Source organism: Poecilia reticulata, linkage group LG7 (assembly GCF_000633615.1).
Source record: "Poecilia reticulata strain Guanapo linkage group LG7, Guppy_female_1.0+MT, whole genome shotgun sequence".
NCBI classification, from domain to species: Eukaryota; Metazoa; Chordata; class Actinopteri; order Cyprinodontiformes; family Poeciliidae; genus Poecilia; species Poecilia reticulata.
The window spans coordinates 12066133-12092539 of NC_024337.1; the positions used below are offsets into that span (position 1 = coordinate 12066133).

At 37.8% G+C, this 26407-nt stretch overlaps 1 protein-coding gene across 1 annotated transcript in view; it reads left to right on the forward strand.

The window, feature by feature from the left end:
* Window positions 1-367: 367 nt before the first annotated feature.
* Window positions 368-26407, forward strand: part of LOC103467239 (contactin-4-like) — an 82371-nt gene continuing 56331 nt past the window's right edge. The window contains exons 1-3 of the mRNA XM_017305719.1: window positions 368-544; window positions 11204-11299; window positions 25369-25572. Of these exons, the coding sequence (XP_017161208.1) occupies window positions 373-544; window positions 11204-11299; window positions 25369-25572 (472 nt within the window). The 5' untranslated portion in view covers window positions 368-372. The remainder of the gene's footprint in view (window positions 545-11203; window positions 11300-25368; window positions 25573-26407) is intronic.

Here is a 26407-nt window from a genome sequence, read left to right on the forward strand (position 1 = left end):
GATTTTTTCAATTAAAACAGTGTACCTTGACTCAAAAATGGTTGAAAAACACTGCTGTAGGCTACCGATGTTGTTGTCTATGTTCAGCTACGTACATTAATTTTGCCCCCAAAAAGTCGAGTCCCCCAAGCCCCAGGGGCAGGGGCAAGGACAGGGAGTCTCTAAGAATCCTCTCTCCCCCCTCCCACCCCTTCCCACACGTCTTTCAACCAGACAGCCATTTGTAATCCATGGGGGGGGGGCAGAAAATGTTTGGAAACCACTGGGGGGGGGCGCAGGAGAAAAAGTTTGGGAACCACTGGCGTAGAGAGAGTACTAAATCAGAGTCAGAGACTAACAGTTAAACATGTGACTGCTGTCATTCACAGGTGGATGCTGAATGACTCCTTCATCCTGCCCATGCCGGGCTCACGTTTCTCCCTCATGGGTGGGAACTTACACATCACCAATCTGAATAAAGACGAAGATGTGGGCATCTATCAGTGCTTCGCATCAAACTCGTTTGGCACAATCATCAGCAGAGAGGCCAGTCTTCATGTTGCTTGTAAGTTCACTCATAATTTTACTCATCAGTGTCTGTTTATATGGAAGTTTTTTGGGGGAAAAAAACAAAAAACTACTAGAAGCCTTTTTGCTTCTGATAAAAAATGGCTACATTTGTAGGAGAGTTTAGAAACTTCAGCATCTTTAGTCAAGATATAATTTCAGGTCCACAGATTTACTGCAGGCTTGCGCTACATTTAAAGCAGCATATATACTGCTTGTAAGGTTTGTTTTCTTTAGCAACTTTTCTTTTTTCTGTTTTGTAAATCACTTTGATATTCCTCAGTTTAGTTCAACATTTGCTTTGCTGGGAAATTCATCAGACGCCGTTATCTGCTAAAGGTTTGACGCCTCAGCTTGCGTTTTGTCCGCTCAATCTTTTCCTAATTGTTTCCTATGCGCCACTGTGTAAGCAGCATCCACCTCTCTGCAAAGAACTCGCTCGTCTCGGCTTTAAAGACACCTACGCCAGAATCCTGTACATTCAGTTTGACATCTAATATGATCTTTTCAAAGTAGAGAAGCTTCTCCTGGATGTTTACCTCTGGATTCTGAACTTTTTGTGAGAAACCACAGCCAACTCCATCACACTGAGTTCTGGGGTACCTTAGGGTTGCGTGCATCAGTGTTCACACTGTTAACATACAGCAACAGGCATTTGTACAGCTTTCTGCTTCAAGCTGTTAAAATGCTGCTGGTAAAATTATTTTATTTGTTTTATATGTTGTATTTATTTATTTCTACTATCTACTGTTTTTTTTTTTTTACAGTAGTGTGTTTTATATCTAAGAAAATGGCTACCACATTTATATGAATATTTTCCAACTGATTTTTTTTTATGTTGGTTTTTTTATGTTGTTTTTTTGGACTCTGAATGAAACATTGGTAATGATGAAACATTCTTATTTCTGCTCGCTGAGGTAGCAGAGATGATGCATCACAACATTCATACATCATATTTTTATGCCACATTGTCTGTGTGGCATCACTTTTAGCAAGGTGAACTTTGGGCCTCCTCTCTATATGGCGAGCCTGTATCAAATGACACTCCTGATATCTGTGAACAGATGGGCCAGCTTGATTGAATTCTGATGTCTGTTTCTCTGCCGCAGCCGACACGGCAGTGATCCTTGGCGAGAGAGCACCGGCGATGTTCATCTCGCCGCTGTTTGGTGCTTCTTTGTCGCAAAGCAGCGGTAAATCATCAGCATACAGAGCAAATCTGTATTCCGAGCTGCCTGTTGGGCTGCTGATGATATTCACATTTCCTATAAATTTTTGAGGCCTGTCCTCAGCTGTATGTCACCGTGATTGGACTCATTCATAGCCCGGGCCTGACTGGAGACACGCTGCTTTTGTCAACAGATGAGGACAAGCATCAGAGCTGACACGTCGTACGTCTTATTTATTGCTCTTGGTTTAACTTAATTAAGTGTGCGGTGTGATTGAGCGGGTCTCAGGTCAAGGGAATAATTCATGGTGGGGCAGTCTGTTATGAGTCAGTATCATGTCATTTGTAACAGAATCTGACTCTGTGGGGCTCAGGATCCCCTTTCAAACACAATGTGGTTTAATGACTCCGGGAGTGATAGACCCTGGTAAAAGCCATTAATGAAGCGAACACCCGGGATTAAAAGGTTATGTCTTCACTGGTAATCTTCTCACATCTGGCCCCCTAAAAATAAATCCTTTTAAACAGAGCTATTTAAATTACAGTTCGTAGCAGCAAAATTTTACGTTCTTCAACAGTATCATCTGAAATTGCCATTTTTTTCCCCATCCAAGTCCTCAATGATGGCGAACAACATCACAGTCTTTAGTTTTGCGACATCTAATGAGGTGCACTTTTTACTAAATTGGATTGCGTAAACATGTGCGCCATGAATGGGAATTAAGATTACATTTTTAATCCTCCGAGAGATGGATGATATAACCGTTTCCATTACCATCTGTTGTGGGCTTAAACCTCTAAACATATAAAGGTTGTTGATCCCCTCGACAATACACACAGTTAAAAAGGTTCTTTTCGCCTGCCGAGAACGCTGGAAGGAATAATCTAGTTGCTTATCTAGCATAGAGCCGGATTGAGTTTCCTAATCTTGTTGGAATGCTTTCTTTTTTTTTTTTTCCAGAGAGTGAATGGATTTTCAGTAAGGCGAGATGTTGCGTTATACAGCTGAATGCAGGGCCTGTAAGCATGGTTAAAGCCAGTTTTAAGAGAGAACACCAGTACAAGAGAGATTTGCGCTGCATGTGGAGCCATCATGGTATCACGGTGTTAAATGATGAGTGAAATAGCTGAATTTATGATAGAAATCTGGCATAGTGACAGCTCTGTATATGGATTTCCATTGAGATTAAGTTTGCCCTTGTATTTGCACTTAGAGCTGTACCTAAAATTATTCAGGCCCAACATCAAATTTGCTTTATTATCTAACAACTATTTGCAGTGGACAGCTCCAACAAGATCAATTTACATAGCTCACTACATTCATAGGCTATTTAGCCTATGAATGTAGAAGCTTCTAATTCGGCCTCTGCTTCAGAAACCTGCTCTTGATTCTGATATTCTTGCAAATCTCCAGCCTGCCTTTTATCTAAGAAAAAAATCTTGGAAAGGTACTTTACAAGCAAGTAAGTCTTTTTTTAAATTTTTTTTTAGAAAACATTGTATTTTAGATGCTTTTCAATCTTATTACCAAGCTTTACATTGTACCCAAGTTTATCATAGTGAATGCATTATTATTGTGGTTTGACAATTAAAACCACAATAACTGCCTTAGAGACAGTGGATAATTTCTCATTTACAGCAGTAGGTGTGTGTCAGGACTACTGCATTGCAGTGGTTCAAATCTTATTTGGCAGTGTCAATTTTTTTTTCTCAAACTTTGGGATTGTGTCTCCTGTACTGCAATGTGGGATGCCACAAGGTTCAGTTTTAGGCCCCCTTATTTACTTCCTGCATGAGCTAGCCCTTGGCTCTTTTTTTTTTCAGAAACATTGAATTGGTTTCCATTGCTATGCAGATGACTACTTATTAAATCTAGGCTTTATTATGGGGTTAGTATTGTGTACGTCAGGTTGTGCAAAATGCACCTACATGCTGTTCTTGCACACTCTTTTTCTTTTTGAATGGTAAGCTTGGAAATTGTGTTATTCTTTTATAACTTAGCCTGTTTTAAACATCTCTGCAACTATCTCCGACCTGTGTGCTGTGCTCCTTAATCATCACGATTCTGTTTGCTGCCTTATCCTCTGAGATGTTTGAGAAAAGCAGAGATTAAACTGCAGTTTTTCTAACTCCATTTACTAATTAGTTGGCTCACTGTTGATATTATTTTTGGGAGCTGAAGGGTACTGAATACATTTCCACACCTTTCAGCTCTTTCTTTGTTAAAATATTTGAAAAATCATTTATTAGTATTCTTTTTTTTCTTAAAGAAATGCTCTGCTTTATTTTGGTCTGTCACTTGATCTTGTCAAAACAAACATTGATGGTCAGTCATTATGGTTTCTCCATCTCATGATTTATAATTAATCAGACGCCATGTCTCCAGTTTGTGTTTTCCAAGTAAGAACATTTGCAGCATACTAAGAACTTTTTTATGCTGTCCTACAACTAAGTACCATGTGACAGACAGATAGCTATAAATAACTTGTCTAAATAGCTGTCAGAAACTGGAACAAAAGAATCTCAAGGGCCGGTGTCGGCATAAATCCACACACTGAAGGCATTTATCCTGTCACTTGCTGGTTTCATAGTCCATGTTCACATACAACACACAGGGAGTGATATTTTTAAATAATAATACAAATTTGCATGTATCTTATAAGCATTACATCAAAATAAGTCTCTGCATAGTACTTTTTAATTGGGTAACATATAAACGAGATGAGAAATGGGATCCTCTTAGCAAATTTCAATATTTTATGATCCAGCTGATCCCAACTAATTAAAATAATGATGATCGTTCTTGGCAAAAGCAACTAGGATTTTATTTGACATGACTGTTTACAAGTTAAGATCTTCTGAAAGGTAAAGTTGGGATGGCGACTTAACTGCACGTGTTGCAGTAGAGAGTAATAAAAAGTAGCTAATTGTATTTCCTGAATATGTTCTATTCCAACCCAAAACATACAGTTGTTCATTCAGTGGAAGCTTAATGGTAGGAAATAACACGAACGCCGCAGAATGTTAACAGCTCTTCAGAAAACGCTGAAAAACCTCTCCTTGCCTTTTGTCCGGTGGAGAGGTGATAAATGTAACCACATCACAAATTGCCCTCAAACTCACATTCCAGCAGAATCGCCTCGTTTTGCTTCCCCACATTTGCCTCTCATTCATTACTGCGAGTCACATCAGAACAGCTAGCTCCCAAAAATGCAAATTCACATCCAATTTCATGGACCTGAAAGCACTCAAAATAGCCCGGACCCTGCCATGGCTAAGCACATAGAGGTGCAGAACCGTGATAGGCTTGATAAGAGGATCCACGCGGCGTTGAACAGCTTGCCTTGTCAAGCATTGTTGGCTTTTAGTGCGTCTAGCTCATTAACGCTCCACCATACACCAAAGGAATATTGATAGAAAGAACTTCACTCGGTCTGTTTTTTTTTTACATATATTCAAACTTAGAAATAAGGCAGTAATAAATCAGGCTCTGCATGTTGCTCACACGTTTTGATGACAGTAATTTATGGAAAGCTTGAAATTGGGGAAAAATACTGTTTTCATATGCCTTTTCTTTTCAATCCACTAACTTGTCACACATGCTGGTTTGGGTAGTTCTCATATTTTGGAAAGAACTACAAGATGAATTCATATTCAGCACAGTCATCCATCCATCGTCTATATCGAAATATCCTTGCATGGTCAGAGAGGGAGCCTTTCTCCAGCGGTCATTGGGCAGGAGGGGGATACAACCTGGACAAATTGCCAGTCCATCACAGGGCATCACTGAGGCACACAGGACAAACAACCAGGCACACACACGTTTTTGGACTGTGGGAAGAGGCCGGAGTGCCAGGAAGAACCCCGCAATGCACAGGAAAAAATATGCAAACTCCATGCAGAAACAAACTAGACCTGGGTTTGAAACTTTACTACAAGGCAGCACTGCTACCAACTGCACCACCATGCAGCTCCAAATACAGTCGTATTTAATGAATTAGGATATTATTGACACATTACGTTCAGTAACCCACTAAGTGAAATGCATAGAATAAATACAAACAAACTGATCTTTTCTAGCATTTTCTGTAAATTTTTTTACTTAAAGCTAGTGAAAACCTAGAGCTTAAGATTAGAATATTACATCAGACTGGCAAAAAAAAAAAAAAAAAAAAAAATTACAAAAATGAATGGACTTGACAGTTTATTTTCTGTTTAAAAGTTATTTGTAAAAGGTATTTTTTATTCTGCAATCTGAAAATAAATACATCATACTGTACAAAATGAAAAAATAAATAAATTATATTATCATTCAAAATACTTCAATCTGTGTTCTAAATAAAGAGCAACTAAATATAATGTGATATGTGGTGCACATCTCCAGCTTGACCTTTCACCCAAAGGAGCTCTTCTGTTCTCAGGGTGATATCAAAATGTCTTTGCGGTAATGTGAGAAGTATATGACCTTTTCCATTGCTCTGCTCAAGACGCTTGGCCTAAGTTCTTGTCAAATGATCTTATTTGGCTTAAATTGAGGTAAATCAGATTTCACTGCCAAATTATTATGAAAGCGTTATGACTAGAGTGACTGTGGACTCTACAGCTGCTTTAGAATATTGTTTTAAGAAAAAAAAAATAGATATTTTAACCGTTATAATCCTTGTCTTCATAAGGTTCTGAGAGACAATGAAACACTTGATGTATGTTTAATAATGTCTTTAATCATAAGTAAAAACATTTTGAACATTCATTTAGCTGCTGTTACGCTATAGGTTTGTGTATAGAAAATCATCTAAATCAAGTCAAAACACAAGGAAGTGAAGTAGAACATAAAACCTTCTTATACGTCTGAAATATGCATGCTGCTATGGCGCATTCCCAATTACTTATTTCTAAACACACTTACTGGTTAAATTTAATATGTATTTGTCTCCTCTGCCTCTGAGATATTCTGTGAGCGGACTGTGTGGTCTTTGCGTGCCACTAACAAACTCAATCAAAGAGGTGCTGCTGCTCTATGAGAGTGAAGATGTGTTTAGAAATTACAAATCATGCTCTACAACGGACAGTTTTATGAAAACAAACTGAACTTTGGCTCTGCCGATATTGAGAAAACAGTGCAAATGTTAGTCCACGCTTCAGAAACGAGTGGATTCCGTCTGCCGGAACAACGCCAGTAATACCTCTAGTCTGTGTTTTTTTTAATTATTTTTTTTGCCTCTCCCATTAACAAAATCGAAACTGCTCCCGCAAAATCACAAAGATAAAATTCATCCTTAGTGATTCAAATTGAATTTCAGACTACATTTCTGCCTTTTTCTGGGGGTTTTTTTTGCAATTTTTTTAAGGAGCTTTCAAATGTTTACTTCAAAGTCAAGACTAATAGCGCTTTTAAACCAGGCACTCACCACTTTGTGTTAACCTAGATTAAGCTGTATCTTCAAGCCAGAGCTGGAAATTGATGTATCCCTGACTCAAGTTTAAATTAGGTCTAAACGCTGTCATTACATTGAAATCCGGTCTATTGCTTAGTGGGATACATGCTGGAGCATCATTTACCAAAGGGAACTTATCTTCCTATGCCATTAAATGGAAGATGTGCAGTACTGTGAAAGATGTATTTAAATTAAATTTTTTTTAGAAGTGTTGAGTTGTAAGACTTTAATATGCCTAATTTATGTTTGTTTGTTTGTTTGTTTTGCTTAATTTGCCATAAGTGTGTAGATTTTAGCTTGATAAAAGAGTTAGATTTTTACCTTTATTATGGATGAGTTGTTCTTCATATCGTTCTTTGGAAAGAAAAGGCAGCGATTCCTCCTACAGATTGAATTAGACAGATTGAGACAAAGTTGGGAGACACTTTTTGATACATCGAGAGTCTAATTGTATGATTCTCAATATAATCAAATGCCATTCAACTTGACTATAGCAAAGTATTTGAAACCAAAAATGGAAAATCTTAAAAACACATTTTATCTGTAGTAAAAGAAAAAGCATAGAGCATCTTTCACAGTATTTTGTCTCCCAGATGGGGTCAGACACACTTGTGAGTTCATTGGATGCTTACGTGTGCTATCTTTTCAATTGGCTTTAAGAAAATTACATTAGATATTGTCCAATTGTTCATTTTGAACTGCAAAATAAATTGATCTGTTTTTATGCCCAGTGGTTGTTGGGACCTCTTCTCCGTTGTTTTTTTTTTTTTTTGTTGGTTTTTTTTTATTCAAACATGATTTATTGCCGTCACCCAGAGTGAATTTCATCACATTTGAATATTTCTGCTCATATTAGGTAATGGAGTCATTGTCACAAAAGGGGATGGTGGTCATTTAGGACTCAAAATGCAGCCGAAAGGAGGCAGAGGCTGAACGAAGATAAAGATGTTCGATAATAATGGAGTAAGAAATGACGGACAATGAAGTGTGCAATCCAAAATAATCTGAACTGAAGATGAAGACCATCAAACTGGGCAGACTGCACCAGGACAGAGCCAATGAACCAGCATCGACTACAGAGGGATACGTACTGAGTGGGACAAGAAACAGAGACTAATGAGCAGAGTGGAACCAGCTGAGAGTGCAATCAGCGAACAGAGACAGAAAGTATCAAATAATCACAGAATGATTGGAAGAACAAGAACTAAATACAGACCAGCAAGGATAACTCTAAATGCAAAAGAAATTTAACTACCCAAACATGATAAGCAAACTTCAAATGTTTCAGTCAGAATAGTTGTGAGGACAAACATTTTACATCCACAACAGAGAAGGACTGATGTGGGGTCCATGATCTAGACTGGTTAGCTAAAGCTTTTTGCTTAGTGTTACCTTATTTTTAGATACACAGCTTGGTTCCATGTTTCTATCTTTCATCAGAAGCCGCTGTAGCTTTCAGCAAGTGGGCTGCTGTGACTTCAGAGAGAACTGGTGCCTTTTGAAATAAAAATTAACAGGTAATGATGTATAATGACACAAAATAATGAATATAATTAGGAGTCAGCCACTCTACTACGAATTTGCTTTTCCTGGAATGGTAATTTGTTTTATTTTTATTATAACAGAAGGTAACATACTCATATGATTTTTGCTATAAAATCAAGAACTATAGGCCTGTAAACTACATAATACTTCCCCTTTAAAATATAACTAGAGGTTTTATTTACCTAAAGAGAATATGCTGCATTTTTGTCTGTAGCAAGCAAATGTAATTTTCACCACATCTTACCTTTTCATAAGCCTTATAAATTTAAATTTAGTGTATTCTCATATTACCAAGTATTTTGCTTAGACCAAGCATGTAAGTGCATTCAACAAATCTATCTTGTAATTTATTTGTCTACTAGATAGTATTTAATGTCACAGTCAATGAGATGAAAAACTGTTTTCAACAGTACCTAATAAAATTTTATTTTTTTGTAGTTGACTTGTTACCTTTTGTTTTTTTTTGTTTTCAAAATGATCCAGTAGACTCCAGACCAGACAAATGCTAGATTGCTAGCTATCTCATGTTTTTTCCATAACAACAAGAGATAGCAAACATTTCTAACAGTAATCTAGCATGCAATGTATGCATTTCTGACAATATGCAAAGATTTTGACAAGGCAGTAGATTCCTATAGAATATCACATTAAACTCTATGTATGGCTGCTCTCAATCTGGGTTAGGGGGTTAGAGCAGAGGTGCAGCTCAAACACTTATAACCCAACAACTGCGTAAGAAATACCCAAAGCTTGTAAAAATGAGGAGTTGCAACCCAGGATATTCTGTTAAAGTTCTGATTTTGGTAATTGAGCTTGTTTGGACATATTGTACAGTGAAAAGATTGGGTAATGGGATCTTTTTTGCTGGCTCTGTATTTTGTTGTCCTCACACTTTCATACTGTGGTTTGGATGGTGTCTACACAGTGCAGCCCAAAGTTTAAAGCCTCTAAAAACGCAGAAAATGTGGAAGGCAAAAGCAATTTGCCGGCATAGAGTTGTGTGTTTGCTTGGTTTTTCTACTTATAACTGTGAATTTGCCGTGATGAAGATTTCTTACATGCAAACCAATCTGAATCGATGTGGAAAAAGTAAGCCCTCCTCCCTTGTTGAATCATAAATTATAAGGGAACAACCCCTATTTCAGAGGGAAGGGGAGGTGTTAACAGCGCCACCCATATACAATTAGGAAATCACTTAAGTATAATTCTTTTGGGAACATGAAGTTGTTTGAAAAATCAACACATCGTCACAGCTTTGGGACTCTAGCAGGTTACCTTGAATACTGAAATTGTTTCAAAAGCACAAAGCAACATCTGATCCTGGATGTCACACCATAACCCAGCACAGCAGAACCTAAAGCACCACAGGCCTCACTTGTTTAAGTCGTTGTCATGACTGAGCAAAAAGAAAGAAAATGAATTGCTCCTAACTCATCACCTTTGAGGTCAAATATTCTCTTGCTATCAAACATATCCCACCCAGTAAGATGTGGTGTGATGAAGTGATAATCAATCGTATTTACGCCACATCAATGCTTATAATATTATGGGTGATCAACATGGAGTTTTGATTGTGTTCTGTGTCTGACGGATAAATGAAAAAAAAAAAAAACATTAGCTGGGGCTCTGAAAACATTGTGTACCCAGAAAATAGCTTCATGCAACAGGAATTGATAAAGATCTGATCATGGAAGAGTGACAAAGAAAATGAACCAAACATGATATACAGTTTTTTTTTAAGTTGCATGGAAGCTTTTTAATAAATCATATATGGAAAAAAAGAATAATAAAAAAGTCCCCCTTTGTGTGTGTTTCTTTATCTAGAAACAACTTTGCATTGCTCAAAAGTTGTGTGAAGATCATGCACTCTATTCATTATGCAGAGCCTCCTCCTGCTCTGCTGCTACAAAAGGAGATATCAGATTTGCATTCTCTCTCTCCCTGTTGTTTTGAAGTGAGTCTTTATTATGTCATTTTATGTCAGGCACACATTTGGCTTCGCCGTCTGCAATATCTCCAAGAGCCGCAGCAGGCGAGACTTAGCGGAGTGTTCGGCAATTCCTGTCTCTATTTGCTTTCTCTCAGCAGGTTGTCAACAAATAATCGGTTTCCATACAAATGATGTTTCTGTCTTTGTCATTTAATTGTTGCCGGTCTTTGTGCAGCGGATCAAACACAGGGAACGATAACAATACACTGTTTCAATTAAATTCACTCATGTGTGACTTATGCTTGAAGAATTGCTTTCTGCTCCAGTCAGAAATGTTATGGACTTTACAAAGCAATATTTATGCAAACATATGACAGACATGAAGAGGTTCTGCATTGTTCAACATCATTCCGCTGTCATTTACCTTGATCTGAAATCACTGACCAACCATTTATGCGATGTTCACTGGTGTACATGTTTTTTTTCTTCTTCTTTATGTCAAATTGTGTGTGCACCGTCTCGCTTCTGGAATTTCTCTGATGATTTTTCATCTCTTACTCCGCTGCCTTTGTCAAACAGACTTGGAGAATTTCAAGACCCAGAGAAGAAATCCAGTGAGGGTTCGTGAAGGTCAAGGAGTGGTCTTACTGTGTGGCCCACCCCCTCACTCAGGAGGTAAGATTCTCTGGTGTTTTAGTCACGTGACGGCAAACCTTTAAACGTAGCATTTTTATACCCGGTATATGAAGTTTGATATGCATGAGGAGACTCTCTGTTGCTGGTGGTTTTTTTTTTTTTTTTGCTTGTGTCTATTTGTCTCTGCTTGTGTCGTTGAAGTTATTGGAGTGAGTCATTTTTATTGTGCAACATTTTGGCCTGTCAGCTTGATTTCTAGGAGGGTGAGGAAAGATTTGGCATGCAATCTGCAGAGAATGTTTTTGGTTCTCTGCTAAGCAGAATAACAAAGCTTTGCTCAGATGGGTGATTTCCACCCCCCCTCCTCATATCACCTCTTTACATCTTTGGGAGTAAGTACCCAGCGCTCTTTACACCTACACATGGGTCTTAAAATAGACTCATTGTTAACATGCATTAACTTAACTTTAATTGCAAGTGTGTCTACATGTAATTTTACAATACAAACATCTTAATCTCTGATTGCAAGCTGCAGTATGTAATGTTTTTTTTTATTTCACATATTAGGTGAAACCATCACTATGTTGTGATAGTGTTATATGAGATGGATAATCTGTGAAAAAAATCAAACTCCTCCACCTCCTCCCAGCGCTAATGCACCGCTTCCTCAATCAGAGCCCTGTCAGTCATCTTTGTGTGTGATCTGTTCAACGTGCTGATTCTTTAGTTGGGGAAAAATCATGTTAAATAATAATATTTTTAAATAAAATCCCCAGTGACACAGTTTGTAACACAGCTGTTGTTAACGCTTTGTATTGGTTTGCGTAGAATCTTTTGGCTAAGATATCTAGACAGTTTAAAATCCTGGTTCATCTCTTATTTTGAAAGGGTAATTGGCCCACAGCATCATAGACCCTCCACCATATATAACAGGTGCTTACATACTCATCTATGATTTTATGCCAGATTCAACTGAAAGATTTTTTTTTTCAGATTGGCTGAAGCTTAGTGGTATCTAAACAATTCACATGTTTCCAGTTGAATGCCTTAGAAACAACATGCTGGCATATGATAACATCTAATGGTTGTTAATGTGACTTGTATACCCCAAGACATTTTTCTTTACTGTGTTTCTTCTGCCACTTATTACCATCTTCCTCATTCAAGTGAAAAAAAAAGATGGATTCTTGTCCAGCCTTGCTTATCACAGATCCAGTTGTTTTGAACTTATTTATTACTAATCAGACTTTGGACATGATTAAGTCTCAACGAAGACTAATTCCAACTTTGTTTTTTGATGATCTTGAATTAAATCTGTTTCCCGTGTTTAAGAGTGGCAAAAAGAAATGTGATTGCATCACATTATGTCTATAGTCCAGGGAAACATGAAGTCATGGTTTGCTAATTAGACAGTGTTTAAAAATCAAATCAACATAAAAAAGTAAACTTTAGTTTGTTCGTACAAATAGCAACAATTTTGATACCAGTAATTTTTCCCACTTGGCAAATGTATTCAAAATAAAGGTTACCTTTTTTTCTTTTTTTTTTTAACATCTTCTTTGTTTTTGATTTAAATTATACTGTTGAGAAATAAGGGCAATTTACTGTAAGGCTTTTTAAATGTCTATATAAGGTGAGCCAATTAGTGTAGAGGCTGCAGTAGGTTGGTATCTTTTGAAGTTTTGTGACTTTATGGTTAAAAAATATTTTCAACTCCATTGCAAATAGATAACTTTTCCCTCCATACTCTGAAGCACGTCAGCATGCATTCTCCTGGAAACGTATCTTTGATGATTATTCAGCACGAATGCGGACGAGCTCATCATTTCTTCCACTTCTGTGTCTTTGAAGCTGGGAGTGCAGAAATCCTGCGACTGTGCTTCCTTTGACCAATGCTTGTCAGCATCAGTGAAACAGGTTTTAATTTCCCCCAGAACCATGCGGTTAATCGGTGCATAAAGGCGCTCGTACAGACGCTGCCGGATTGTTTCATCTGCTCCGGACAGCGTTGTAGCTCCCCCGTTTGACATTTTCTCGTTCTCTAGAGTTCCGTTTGTTGGTCTTAATGTTGAGAAAACGTGGTGAACGAGTGGTCCTGCTAGGTAAGCGAAAACGCATCGGCGTGTTGTTTGCAAAGTGCTTCTGGTGCGCTTTTCGGTTCCTTTTTTTTTTTATGCAAATCTATAAAACACTCTCTTGTCAAAGTCAGCACTGAATGTAACATCAATGTTTCTAGCACTCCTCTCTTCTTTTGAACATGTGCAAATCAAATTTTGACAGCCTTGATGCAGTTTGATCTACGCCTCCCCCCCCCGGGGAGACGGGGGCTCTAGAACCACTTTAAAACGGACCAAAACGTGTCAAACTGTCAATCTAATTTGAAAACATATGAAGCGTGTTTATTGGGGGTGTTTGGTTATGAGATGACAAAAATGTTTCATATTTTAATATCGGCAGTGGAGAATGTTTCATAGTCATATTATGGATAAATTTAAATGTCCCATTCCACGTTTTGGCTGCGGTGAACCCTGCTGTTCCCCCGCTGAGGGAAAAATGAGTCCTTAATCACATAACAACTTGGAAGCTTAATAGGAGTCCCACTTTCACAGCGCTTTGTTCTGTTTGTGTTATAATGAGACATCTTACCTCGTGTTGGAATATAAAAAGCTGAAGCAATGAGCCATATGCTTGCATTTGGCAGTTTGAATGCTTTTCGGACGACCCTTACTGCAAGGTACCCTCATGCCTACGCTCCAGTCAGCAAACTGCTGCAGAATCAGGAGTGCTGGGGTTCAGTGTGACAGCAATGTCATAAAAAATTATATTTAAAAGTGTCCCATTTTGACAGATTGGAAAGCACCAAATTAAATCTAACAGATTATTTATCATTTGTAAGAAAACAGATTTGTTTAGGATAATATCACATATGAAAAGTGTCTTGTGTCTCCGAGTGTGTCGTCTGTACTCGAGGCAATTTTTACAAATTGCAGGAGGAAATTGCTTCCTTTCTCTGAGTGCTGTGACAAAAGACAGTGTGCTCTTTAGATAGCCTTTCAGAGAGGGTATTTTTTATTCTCTGGTGGAAATGGAATTAGTCAACCTTGGCTGACTTTTACTTGGATGGATTACATGTAAGGAAATAGACATACAGTAAACAAGTATAAAGTATTTATTTGGAAATGGATTGATGTTTCAGAAGTCACCTTCTAGTCATATTTGAGTCAAAAATCAAAAATGAAGAGGATTTTTTTTTTTTTAGATGTTTCCACATGTAATGAATTCTGCGATACGTTTAAGCTGAACAATGTCCAACATCCAAAATGTAGACAACTGGAAAAGAATCAGTGTTCATTGAAAATGTTGCTTGCTTCACTATCAGCTCGAATTAAAATATAACTGTTTGTATTAATATATTGAACCCAATGAATTAGTAATCATCTACGGTAAATGATAAACTGCTGGTGGTTTTTAATTGACTGCATGCGGTACATTTGCTGCAATAGTTGATGTGCTGCACACATCTCAGCTCTCAGCGCTCCTGTAGTTTGCAGAAGGAAGAACATGCTGCAGGTACAGAGACAACAGCAGCAATTAAAATTGGCTTTTTGAGAATAAAATCCCCCCTCAGCTGCAGCTTATTTTTGATATTGTGCATTACTGTGTTGCAGGGGTCACCAACTCCAGTCCTCAAGGGCTGTTTGAATGTTTGAAACTTTGCTCCACAATGTCTGAATTCCCTCACCAGCATTCATTCCTCTCTGCAATAGACTGGAAGCGAGCAGTTTATTTGATCCAGGTGTGTTTGAGCAAAGACGCATCTAAAAGTTGCAGAATGGTAGCCCTCGAGGACTGGAGTTGGTGACCCCTGCTGTGTTGTCAAGCACTTACATTTTTTTTAATCCGTGAAAGGTGACCCATAACATAACTCAAATATTTCCTGCAGACAATATTTTGCATATTTGTTGATGTGCAAATAGCAAGCTAGAATAGAATAAATAAGATAAATTATATTTCGAGCCTTATACTTAGTCTTTGTTTTACGTTTGCGAGTAATAACTTTATAGTTATAACGATGAGAGGAAACATGACACAGCTCATAATGACATCATCTTTCTCTCAGAGTCAGAAGACATAACTGTGTTTATCAACTCTGCTGCTCCCGTAGATTATTGTGTTTCATACTTTGTGGCGCTCTACATATGTTTTTACATTAAACCAGCCTGTTTAGCTATAGAAAGATGGATTGGTTCATTATATATGATACATTTTTACATTTGCCTTCAGGGAAATGTAAAAGAGAGTTTTCTTTAATGGAAAAGTCAACAGGATGTTAAGAGGCAGTTCGAATAAATTAATTACATCAACAGTTTTCATAGTTTAATGTATTTTATGCCGTAGCTGAATTGTGCAATTTTAATCCTTAGAGGAATTATCCATTCAAAACAAGTAGACAGTAATAACTTCAGGGAGAGCACTAAACCATATTCACAGAATATACTGCTACAGGATCATTATAATGCGACCAGCGTATTTCTCATTTAAGGCTGGAGGCGTAAGTAATTCCTCTCAAAAACGTAAAATATTCAGTAGATACTTGAAGGTATAATTTGGGAAAAATTCCCAATAGAAAAAAAAATTATTTGGCTTTACGTCTTCACTGCTGTCAGTTATTGTGAAGTATACAATTGTAGTCAAATAAAATGTAAACTATCTAGGTTTATTATGGCAGTAAGTAACAAGCATGCAACATGCTGTTCTGAAGGTGGAAAAAACCCACACTTAAGCAAAACTCAGTTTCAGAAAATGGATATAATGATGTAATTATCAAATTACTCCAAACTAGGTCCTAGTGACCCTGCTACTCTACAAAGAAGCAGCCAAAATCTGCTTTCATTCGTCCTTATATGGGTGGAACTGAACTGTTGTTCTAACACCGAACCCCTTTTTGCTTAGAAATATCTATTTACATTCAATATGTTTAACTGAATTAGCTGTCACTGGAAATCATTCCTGTTGAGTAACGCACTGAGAATCTAAAGATATGCAGCATGATGAATAATCCCTGTTTTTTTATCGTAATTGTAAAATTGCAAGCATGCCATTATCTTTCAGACATGTGTCTAAACACACCCACACACCATCATCGCTCTTTTATCCTCCTTCAGTCCTAATTTTCAGCTCTGTGGTAAGTGTAAACAGTAGTGTTATTATGTACAGAAAAATGCTTCTAAACAATCGGAAATGACAGGAAATTAATTTGAAATGAGTTTATGTAAGACATTTGATAGTCATTTTGAGGCAAGCAGGTTCTGAATCTGAAACACTTACCAAGTTTTATCTGGCTATAAAAAGTTGAAGGTGGTAATCCAAATTAATGCTAATAGCCATCTTTTCAGTGTGCTGCGAATAAATCAGTTATATATTAAATATTTTCTATCTCTGGAAGCAGTGAGAATAAATATTCTAGCTGAAGCGAGTTTAACAAAATCAGGAGCAACAAACCTCAGGGGCCTCTTGGCTGCGAAACTCAGAGACTAACTTTTAATGTCCTGCACATACCCTGTAAAATGTACAGATATGATTAGCATGAAAGTCAATTGTCCTTAGATTTCTATATTATGTACATTGTTTTTAAAATGTACTTTTTTTTTTGCAAACCCATCAATTTAGGTTTTTATCTTTCTTTCTTTAGTAAATACTAACATGGTGTAATTTGTTTATAATTTGTTTTTGAACATATTCAAATAATTTTTGAAATTGACAAGATGCAAATCCTTTTGGAGCCTAAGAGTTAAAGAGTTTTATTTCTTTTCCCTACGTTTATTTGTATTGAAAACATGAAAAATAAAACATTTGAATTTACTTAGTAGAGTAAGAAATCCTATAATTTTCACCGCAATCACAGTGCGAATTTAGTCAAATAGGTTTTTTAGATATTTGGATTTGTAAAAATGAGCCATTTTTACATTTTTATTTTAGACGTGATTTTTCTGTTCAGAAGAACACAATTGTTTAGCACAGTTAAAAAATAACACAGCGTCTGGATTTCCAGATGTTTTTTCTTTTACTGTTTGGGGTTTCGTTTGGGTGTGGTTTCCTTAGCGGACCTCATCTAGGAATTATTGGTAAAAGGCAAATGAATAATTACCTTAACTTTTCAGTATTGACTTAAATGATTGTTTAAAATGGAGCTAATAGTGAAAGTTCAAGCTGGAAGACTCCACCCCCTCCGTTCGCCCCTCGGCGTCATGCTCATCTCCGACCTCAGCGCTGGTCCTCACCCAGCGCGTCCAATCATCAATCAGGCTCTGCATAAAAGGATCCACATTCAAGCCGTCAGCCGGTTCCCAGCTGCGTTCAACCCACCACCTCCCCTTCTCCACCCACGTCCTGCGGCTCTCTAGGATAGCACCCTTTCCTGACCACCACCACCAGTGTCGGGCCCCGGGGGAGAGCATCCCTAATCAGTTATCGGGATGTTCATTGAGTTCACATCAAATCTCAGCTCAAATCAGCTGCCGGGGCCCGAGCGCCAAAGAACTGTTATTCATTCCTGTCATTAAATCTTTTAATTGTTCCCTTTTGTCCGTCTGAGTCTTTCCAGATTGAACTATGACAACACAAACTCAAAAACTTTAATGTAGTAAAAATTGACAGTTCGGTTCTTGTGAGTACTTCCCTTTGCTATTTCCCTCTCCCAGCAGGTAGGTACAGGCAAAACATTCCTCTGGACCTGCACTTTACCAGGAAATGGATAAAATGTGGATTTTTCACATTGTGGTGTTTTCTGTGTTAGGTTTTGGGTATTTATTGAGATTAAATAATATAGGTTCTGTCCGTCTTGGTTTGTAAATAACGTATTGTTTTGTTAGCTCTTCATTTAATGTAAATGTTCTTGTTTTGCTTACCATTTTACTGTTGTTTGATTCTTGAAATGCTTTCTTCGAATTTAATTATTTAACTTTAAGCAGTCTGTCATTCATTGTTAATGTTGTTGTGATTTGGTGTAGCACTTAAACGAAAGAGGCTTTCATTGATGCCAATCTGAGGATTTTTTTTTGCAACCATTTGGGTTGAACGTCCACGACCGCTCCACCACCATGACATGCGTGTAACAGTATGCTTGAAACCTCTAGGACAAAAAGAAAAGTTTTGGATGACATTGTGCAGTCATACTGCAAAGATGCAGCTGTAATGCTAATGGAAGAGTAACAACAGAAAACAAGGTTGAGAGTGCAGACCACCATGTAGCAGATAGTTTCTGCTCATTCCCTTCCCCTGGCTGGGAGTTGATTGAAAATATCTTTAGGATCTCAGTGATCCTAACTACTGTACTGTCCTCTGATAAAAATGTGCAGCTACTTTATCACTAATGCTTTTATGCAAGTTGTTATCTAAGAAATTTTCTGTGCATTTGATTTCTTTTTCTTACAATGAGCTGCCTTTCAACTTCTCAGCGATGCATCAAAGCTGGCACCAAATGAATCAAACTGACATTTCGGCTGTGGCCCTTGCTAATTGACTGAAAGTAAAGCTGATCTGGAGTCAGTGCTCATAATTTTCACTTGCTGATTCAGTGCACCCCTGCTGGACATCAGCTCATCAAGATAACGCACTGTGATTGATCACCAGAGAGTAATTCAGTGTTCAGTACAGCTCTATTGCAAGACATATTTATTTTTAAAAAGCAGTCTGCAAAAGCTATTAGATTCTGATTTGTGCAATAATACACTCAATTTATTTTTTCAGCTATTGTAATCAGCGCCTTTCAGTGAAGGCCCACTGAACACATAACGTCGGTAGATCCAGGCTAGATGCTTGGCTTGTGGATGATATTTCAACTACCAAAGATCACCAGCTCTTAAATGTAGAAAGACTTTGGACTTTACAGCTGTGGAAGGACTTTTTGAAGATGTTTTTGTCTTTGCTCCATGCAGAAGGAAAAGACTTGAGCCATCTTCGTCTAGTGGCAGCCACTGGGTAGGCAGATGTTTGTTGAACTGTTTCAATTTGTCTTATTTCTGAAGACTGCTGAACTTAAGCTAACGCATGTCAAAGCTAATGAAGACAGCTATACAGCATCCTCAGCAGTTGTAAAAACACAACTTCATACAGGATGCATTGTGTGTGTTCCTGCTACAGACTGTAATTGACCCCTGACATCATTTATTAAAGTTTTCAAATGAGTTAACTTGTTAATTGGAGCTTGCAACACTAGAAACGGTCTTGATGCTGGCGCACCACAAGCGAGAGACACTGCTAACAGAAAGTAGGTATATATTTATTTTGAGCCCAATAATCCTCACAAAACATTTTCAGCTTTTCTTCCTATTTTTTTGTATTCTTACCGCACTAGATGAAATGCAGCTTTACGTCTACAGAGATAAGTCTGACTTGTATTTAAATAGACTCTCTGCCCTGAAAAAAAAAAGAAAAAAAAAGTGAGAGTCATGCTCTCATACAGGGTGACAGGACATAATTCAACATCAGCCCAATGCAGTCCTTGACAAGATCCTCTATCTCCTTTTAAAGGTTTCCAGCACCCCGTTCATGATTCAGGAAGCCATTATTTCACTTTAACGATGCCTCAAAATCCACAGCCCCTCTGTAGGAAGCAGATTGGTGGAGTTGGGATATTTTAAAACTGTAAGGCATTTCAAAGCTGCACTTCTGCACTGCCAAAACATTGTTGTGTGTTCAAAAGAAGCGCTGACTGAATCCTTTTACTGGGCTTCCCCATATTTACTTTATGGCTTGTCACTCTGTGCTTTGAGAAGCTCTGAATGTCTGTGGCAGGGCCAGGACCTAATGCATCTGACCTCCTTCTGCTAATGGAAATGTGCTTTTCAGATTTACTCAAGGTTGAAATCACTTGTTTTGTGCTTCCAGTGCATCTACCCCCACCCTCCAAAACATAAGCTGCATGCTTGCTGATAGAAGCACATACAGCTCGCAGGGATTTTTACCCGGTGCGTGACTTGAGCCATTTCGTAGAGCGAACTTGTTTGTTATGAATACAGATTGGAAGTCATAGTTAATAGCTGTCACTTTCCACGGAGCAGACCTGCCAGGATACACTGTGGCACAACCTGTGCATATATTGCGCATGAACCCACGCTTAGACTCCGCTCGTCCTTGGCCTGTCATGTCGCATTTCTCTTCCCTCCTCTCGGATCATTAATGGGAAATTGATGCTGTCGGTTCATTATACTAAGACTAAATGGAGCCACAATGAAAATCCGCAACTCACTGTCATTCACAGTTGCATTATTTGATTACCACCCATCCAAACAGGGCTTCGGAGTCAATCACATAAAGCCAATTGTGCGTTTTACTTTCCATGTCCTGTTTCCTTTCGTTTTACATGAATCTTTAAGAAACCAATTAGTATCCGATCATTTGTTTAATTTGATTTTTTACAACCCGCACATTTGAAAGATGTGGTTTCACAGAGTAGCTTGCGGTAGATATGAAGCACCCTTTACAATTTCTTACACCCTTTAATGCACATTTACTTGAAAACAATGGGGTAGTTAGCATCTCTGTTTATTACAGATGATATAAAAATAGCAAATATGTGTTAATTTAAAATTATTTACTTCACTGGAAAGTATTTCAATGCATGCAAACAAACAAAAAAACTGTATCATGGTAACTTTCTGTCACATTAGTGTTATGTATTCTGATCATTCACCCTTAACGAATATTGTTAAAGTCAAGTTTTGTCTTACTTTATTTGGAGTTATACAAGTCATCAGAATATTCAAGTTGAAGATATGTCTACTTAGTAAAACATACTATTTTACAACTAGTAATTCCAAGCAGCAGAATTTTTAGTATATTGGCAATAAGTAATAAAACATTGAAGTAAATAAAAAATTATTTGTACTTTACAAATAAATAGGGATTCATTTGTAGAGTACATAACATTATTTCTTCTCTTTCCTTAATAAACATTAAAAAAAGATGTGATGTAGGTTTGATAACAATTTAGAACATCACACACATTTGCACGGTATGTAATATTCTATGTACAGTATATGGATTATAATTTAATATAGAACTGTATTCACATTATGCGATAATCAGAGTAAAATTCACTCTATATCAGGAAATTGAAGAAAAAAGTATATATCACAACTAAAAGTGTCATATTTGTATTGCATGCTAGGATTTTCTCATATTCTTCACTCCTAGGATATATCAAATAATGTCACAGAATTTATTTAGAACTCATCATTCCTGAGCGTATGGCATCATGAACTCTTTCAAATACAGACATATTTTAAATACTGTTCATTCCCTTCAGCACACAAACAGAAAATAAGTCGTCGGCAGGATAATGAGACAAGTCATTAGCCCGGCTCGACAAAGAAGTGCTTCAGCAGACACAAAATCAGTCGTTCTCAGTTCCAGTGAGCTGAACAGTACAGAAAGGAGCTCCAAAAGATGATCTCGAACATTTTTCAAAGAACAAAAAAAAAAAAAATCCCTCTCTTTGCATACTCTGGCCGCGTAAAGTGTTATGTGAGAACATTAAGTGGTACCCCACTGGTAAAAAGTGGTTGTACAAATTATTAACAGAGTGTGTGAGTCAACCAGAGCAGAGAATTATGTAATCAAGAGGTGAGAACGGCTGGACTGTTGGCTCAAGGTAAAGCGGCTTGTTGGGAAATGATAGGGGCTGGATCACAGTTTGTTAAAATGATAGCTAAATATGAAAATATTATTCTGAAATATTTGAATTTGTCTAAACATAAAGTCTGAGATCTGTCAAAACCTGGTCCATCCAATATTCTCCCTTTGGATTCTTTTTTCTTTTAGAAAAAAAGATTGCTGTTTTTATGTCAGGACCCTGACAAATCCTGTTGCATGCTGTTGTAGTGATTCTTTAACCGCATAAACACACTGAGCATGAAAACTGTCACGAAAGGGTCTGAAAACTGTATTTTATCAAACTGACGGTGATTCGCCATCACATTAATATGCTAGCACATGCACCATTGATTCACAGCTGGGAAAAGCTTGACTTTAGGATCCCAGAAGAAAAGAGTTAGTTGACAACTCACAAAAGGTATTGCATCAGATGAAGATAAATTTCAAATTCAAAGCGAGTCTGGAACACAGAGTTTGAAAATTTGTCACTGGACAGCATTGTCAATCCATGTGAGAATAAAAAAAAACACGCAGAGGTGGAAAGTATGCTTGATATGATACTGTAATTGGATCGATTAGAAAAGCTTTCACTTCCCCACATTTGACAGCTGAAAGGACAGCAGCCTGGGTTTAAAAGCACAAAAAGTCTGAGCATAGACAGCAGAACTTTAAGAATATGTTGCAAGGTTTGAAAAATGTCGCGTTGTCAAAGACGCGTAACAATATGACAGAAGAACATGTAAATGCACAGAAGATGTAGCAGGACGCAACTGTTCAAAAGATTGTATGGAAACAGGCGAAAAGGGAAAAAAAACGTTCATGCGTCAAACAGGTGGGATAGTTAAATAAAAATGGAGTGTGGCCTTAGAAAAGTGATGGAAACATGCAGTTATTATCAGTATTCCATTACACTTGCTAGGCTGCAATAATACTAATAATAGAGCAAAGCCCAGGCGTCCTGCTCGCCATAAAACAGCAGAGGTGAATAAGTGTACACCTCACATCTCACTTATTTTATTCTCTGTGCTATACTGCAGAGTCATCACTTAGACAAGTTTTACCAACAGCCTAGATTGCTTTTGGGACAGGGATGCAGTGCGGTCCAGAGCAATTTATCCTTGTGTCAATATGTCAAAACACCAATATTCAGCCTTGTAATGCCACTGTTAGCGCAAAAGCTTTTATGACTGCATTCCATTTGGCTGGTAGTATCGAGGTCCGTTCCCAGAAACTTGTTACATCAGATAATGAGAGGTGGTACGAAACCGAGTGACACAAACAGTAATATAATGGTTTCACAGGGCATTATTCTGTCTTTTATGGTGTTGCTACAAGATTCACAGCACTCTTATTAACTTACAATTGGACGCATTCTTTCTCAAAAGCGGTAAGACTTTTTCACATTTTGGAAAGGTTCCGCCATCAAACTACATTGTATTTAATAACTGAAATTGAATTTCATTTACAGCAATATAACTGTTTGAATAATTGGTACGTGGAAGGATAAAGATTAACAAGGTACAGTTCAACACAAATCAAAATCTGAAGTGTGTCGTGCATTTATAGGTTTTGACAACGTTTTACATTGATGTAAAGTCATTTGGTTCTTGGTTTGGTTTTGATTACATATTCCCAGCACTCACTCAACCCATCCAAAACGAAGCAGTTCCTTCTTAGGAATCTTGATAAGATGCCATAATAGTGGAAGCAATTGGGAACAACAGCAACCCAGACACGAAGTGGAAGTTGTAGGTTTGTAGATGTAGCACAGAGACCGCCAACTTTCTGCAGACTCCAAACTTTGTGTGGCCTTCAGGTTGGCTGACGAACTGTTTGTAGAGAACAACATTGAATGGGTTTTTGTGGCCATGCAGCTTCATCCCAATCCTTACTTTATCATGTGCATTGCAGAGCGTCAGCGGGGTAAAACAGCGACCGCTAGACTTCACAGCAGTAGAGATGTATTCTTTGGAAAGATGAGTCATGTCTCTCTGTAGACTCTTGTAATTCAAGGTTCTCAGGTTGACAGCTGCAGTTAGAGCAGGAATTGCTCCTCTTAATTTTGTCAAGTATGAGGCTTGGTGCAGAGGGAATTTTGATGTGGTCCTACTTTTTATCAGCTGGGCTTGGTCCCCAAATTTCATTTAAGTTTAATGCTTCAGCATCCCGAGACAGTCGGGACACTATTATGCTCCCGACTTTGTGGGATGAGCCCCTCATGTTGCAGCCTGATTGTGCACTAGTGAACAAACAACAAAGTCCATAAAGAAACTTTACCGTCCTGCACAACAACACCATTGGGATGGATTAGCGCCAGCTCTCCTACTCCAACTTTAGCTTCAATTCTCATAGATTTATTTCTCAAAAATTCCCATAATACATTCCCATAGCTTTGGGAAAGCCTTCCAGCAGAAGATGTTGTGGCTCTAAAGGGCTGGCACACATCATATTTAAAGAGCAAAGCAAATTTAAATTAAAAAAAAGTCTGAAATTATGAGAAACATTTCCTAGCTTAAATATTTCATTCCACTGAAGCTTGCAACAGTGTAAGTAAGTAAGTAAGTAAGTAAGTAAGTAAGTAAGTAAGTAAGTAAGTAAGTAAGTAAGTAAGTAAGTAAGTAGTGTATGTTCAAGTAGGAAATTGTCTAAAACATCTGCTTATTGCATGCAATGGGGACATAAATGTCATCTTGTTTAAATGTTAAATTGTCAAACGTTTGTTTAATCAAAGCTAAAAAAAAAAAAAAAGGTTTAACATGAAATGATCAAATAAAGATAGCCAACCTGGAATGTCAACAGTCGGCTGCTCAGATGTTTAATATAGACAAAAGGCAAAACATTTGGGACCAGACCCACTTGCACGACGCTTTATCCTGCACTGTGAAATACCACTTCATACCACAGTAAGCCAGTTAGTTGTGGGAGTTTGTGGGCGGCTTAAGAACCCAGTTAATTTTGTTCCATGTTCCCTGTTCCAGTCCAAATGCCAGCCAAATACCAAAGCAAAATTCGGAATCCTCATTTTTCCCACAAAACGTTCAAGTTAGACGACCTGAACTAAACACAATAACACCGCCAGACACACACAAAAAAAACACAATGCCAATGGGGGAAAAAATCCTTTATTTATTCATCCTCTTGGCCTCATCACTTCAACATACATTTGATTTATATTAACAATATTGTAAATAATCCCTCCAATAACAGCTAATGAGAATAATTGATCTTCAATTATAGATGATGTTTTTAATTATGGAAGGCTGGTACTCAGTCTGATGTACTAATTGCTTTATCCCTTCGGGCATTATCCCACACGGATGTGATAAGACTCCAGATGAAGCTCACCCTATCTGCACATCTGTATACAGATATTCTACAAAAAAAAAAAACAAAATCGGAGCACATTCTGCATGTCACATTCATACATGCGTCTTCTTTGGCTTTGTCCGCAGAACTCACCTTCACATGGATCTTCAACGAGTACCCGTCTTTTGTCGTCCAGGACACGCGTCGATTTGTCTCCCAGAAGACGGGAAACCTCTACATCGCTAAAGTGGAGCCCTCTGATGTGGGCAACTACACGTGTGTGGTCACCAACATGGTCACCAAAAGCAGCGTTCAGGGACCACCGTCACCTTTGGTCCTCCGGCTTGACGGTAACGGTGAACCTCCCTCCGCTTAATGAAATTTATATGCCAGGATAAAGGACGCAGTTTAATTTTTTATTCTTTATTTTTCTATTTCCAGACAGCAGATTCTCAACATCACAGGTGTAGAAACTTTAATTAGTGACTGTCTGGCAAAAAAATCTGTTTTTGCAAACTGTTGGCAGGAAGTCTGTGTTTCATTTTATGACTAACTTGGCTCACAAATATGCTCAGTTTGGGAGTTGTTTGATTAGGTTCACTCTTTTTGTTTAATGGGAAAGAAAAATTTTTTTTACTTGAAATCCCAAACATTTGAAGACACATTTAAAGTTAAATTAATTTGAAAGCTGTGGTGATACAGTGTTGAGCACAAGCATTCACACCCTTTAAACATTTCCAGCTGCTAGCTGTGATGTCGACAGATTCGCCTACCTGAGTAGTCGATGTTTGCACATCCTCTACAGCCTCTATGCACCTTTTTACTGCTTCTCTGATGCTGCTGTTCAACCTACCAAGTTAGGACAACGCGCCATAGAACTTTTGCAGTTGTGCTACAATCTTTTTATTTCTAGATGATGGTTTGAAAAGTTCTTTGTATGCCAATTTGCTCAGTTATGTATTTGTTTCAAAGTTGAACAAGCATTCATCATTTTCACTTTAATTAAACAATGCTTGCACTACTTTATAAAGCCCCAATAAAACACACAGAACTTTTGGTTAAAGAGTGACAGAATGTGAAAATGCGTCAAAGTTTTTGCGAGGCATTGCAATTCAAAGAGCTACAAGAAAATGGAGTGGCTGGTAACCTGCATGTAACTGAGTCATGCAGACCTATACCATTTTA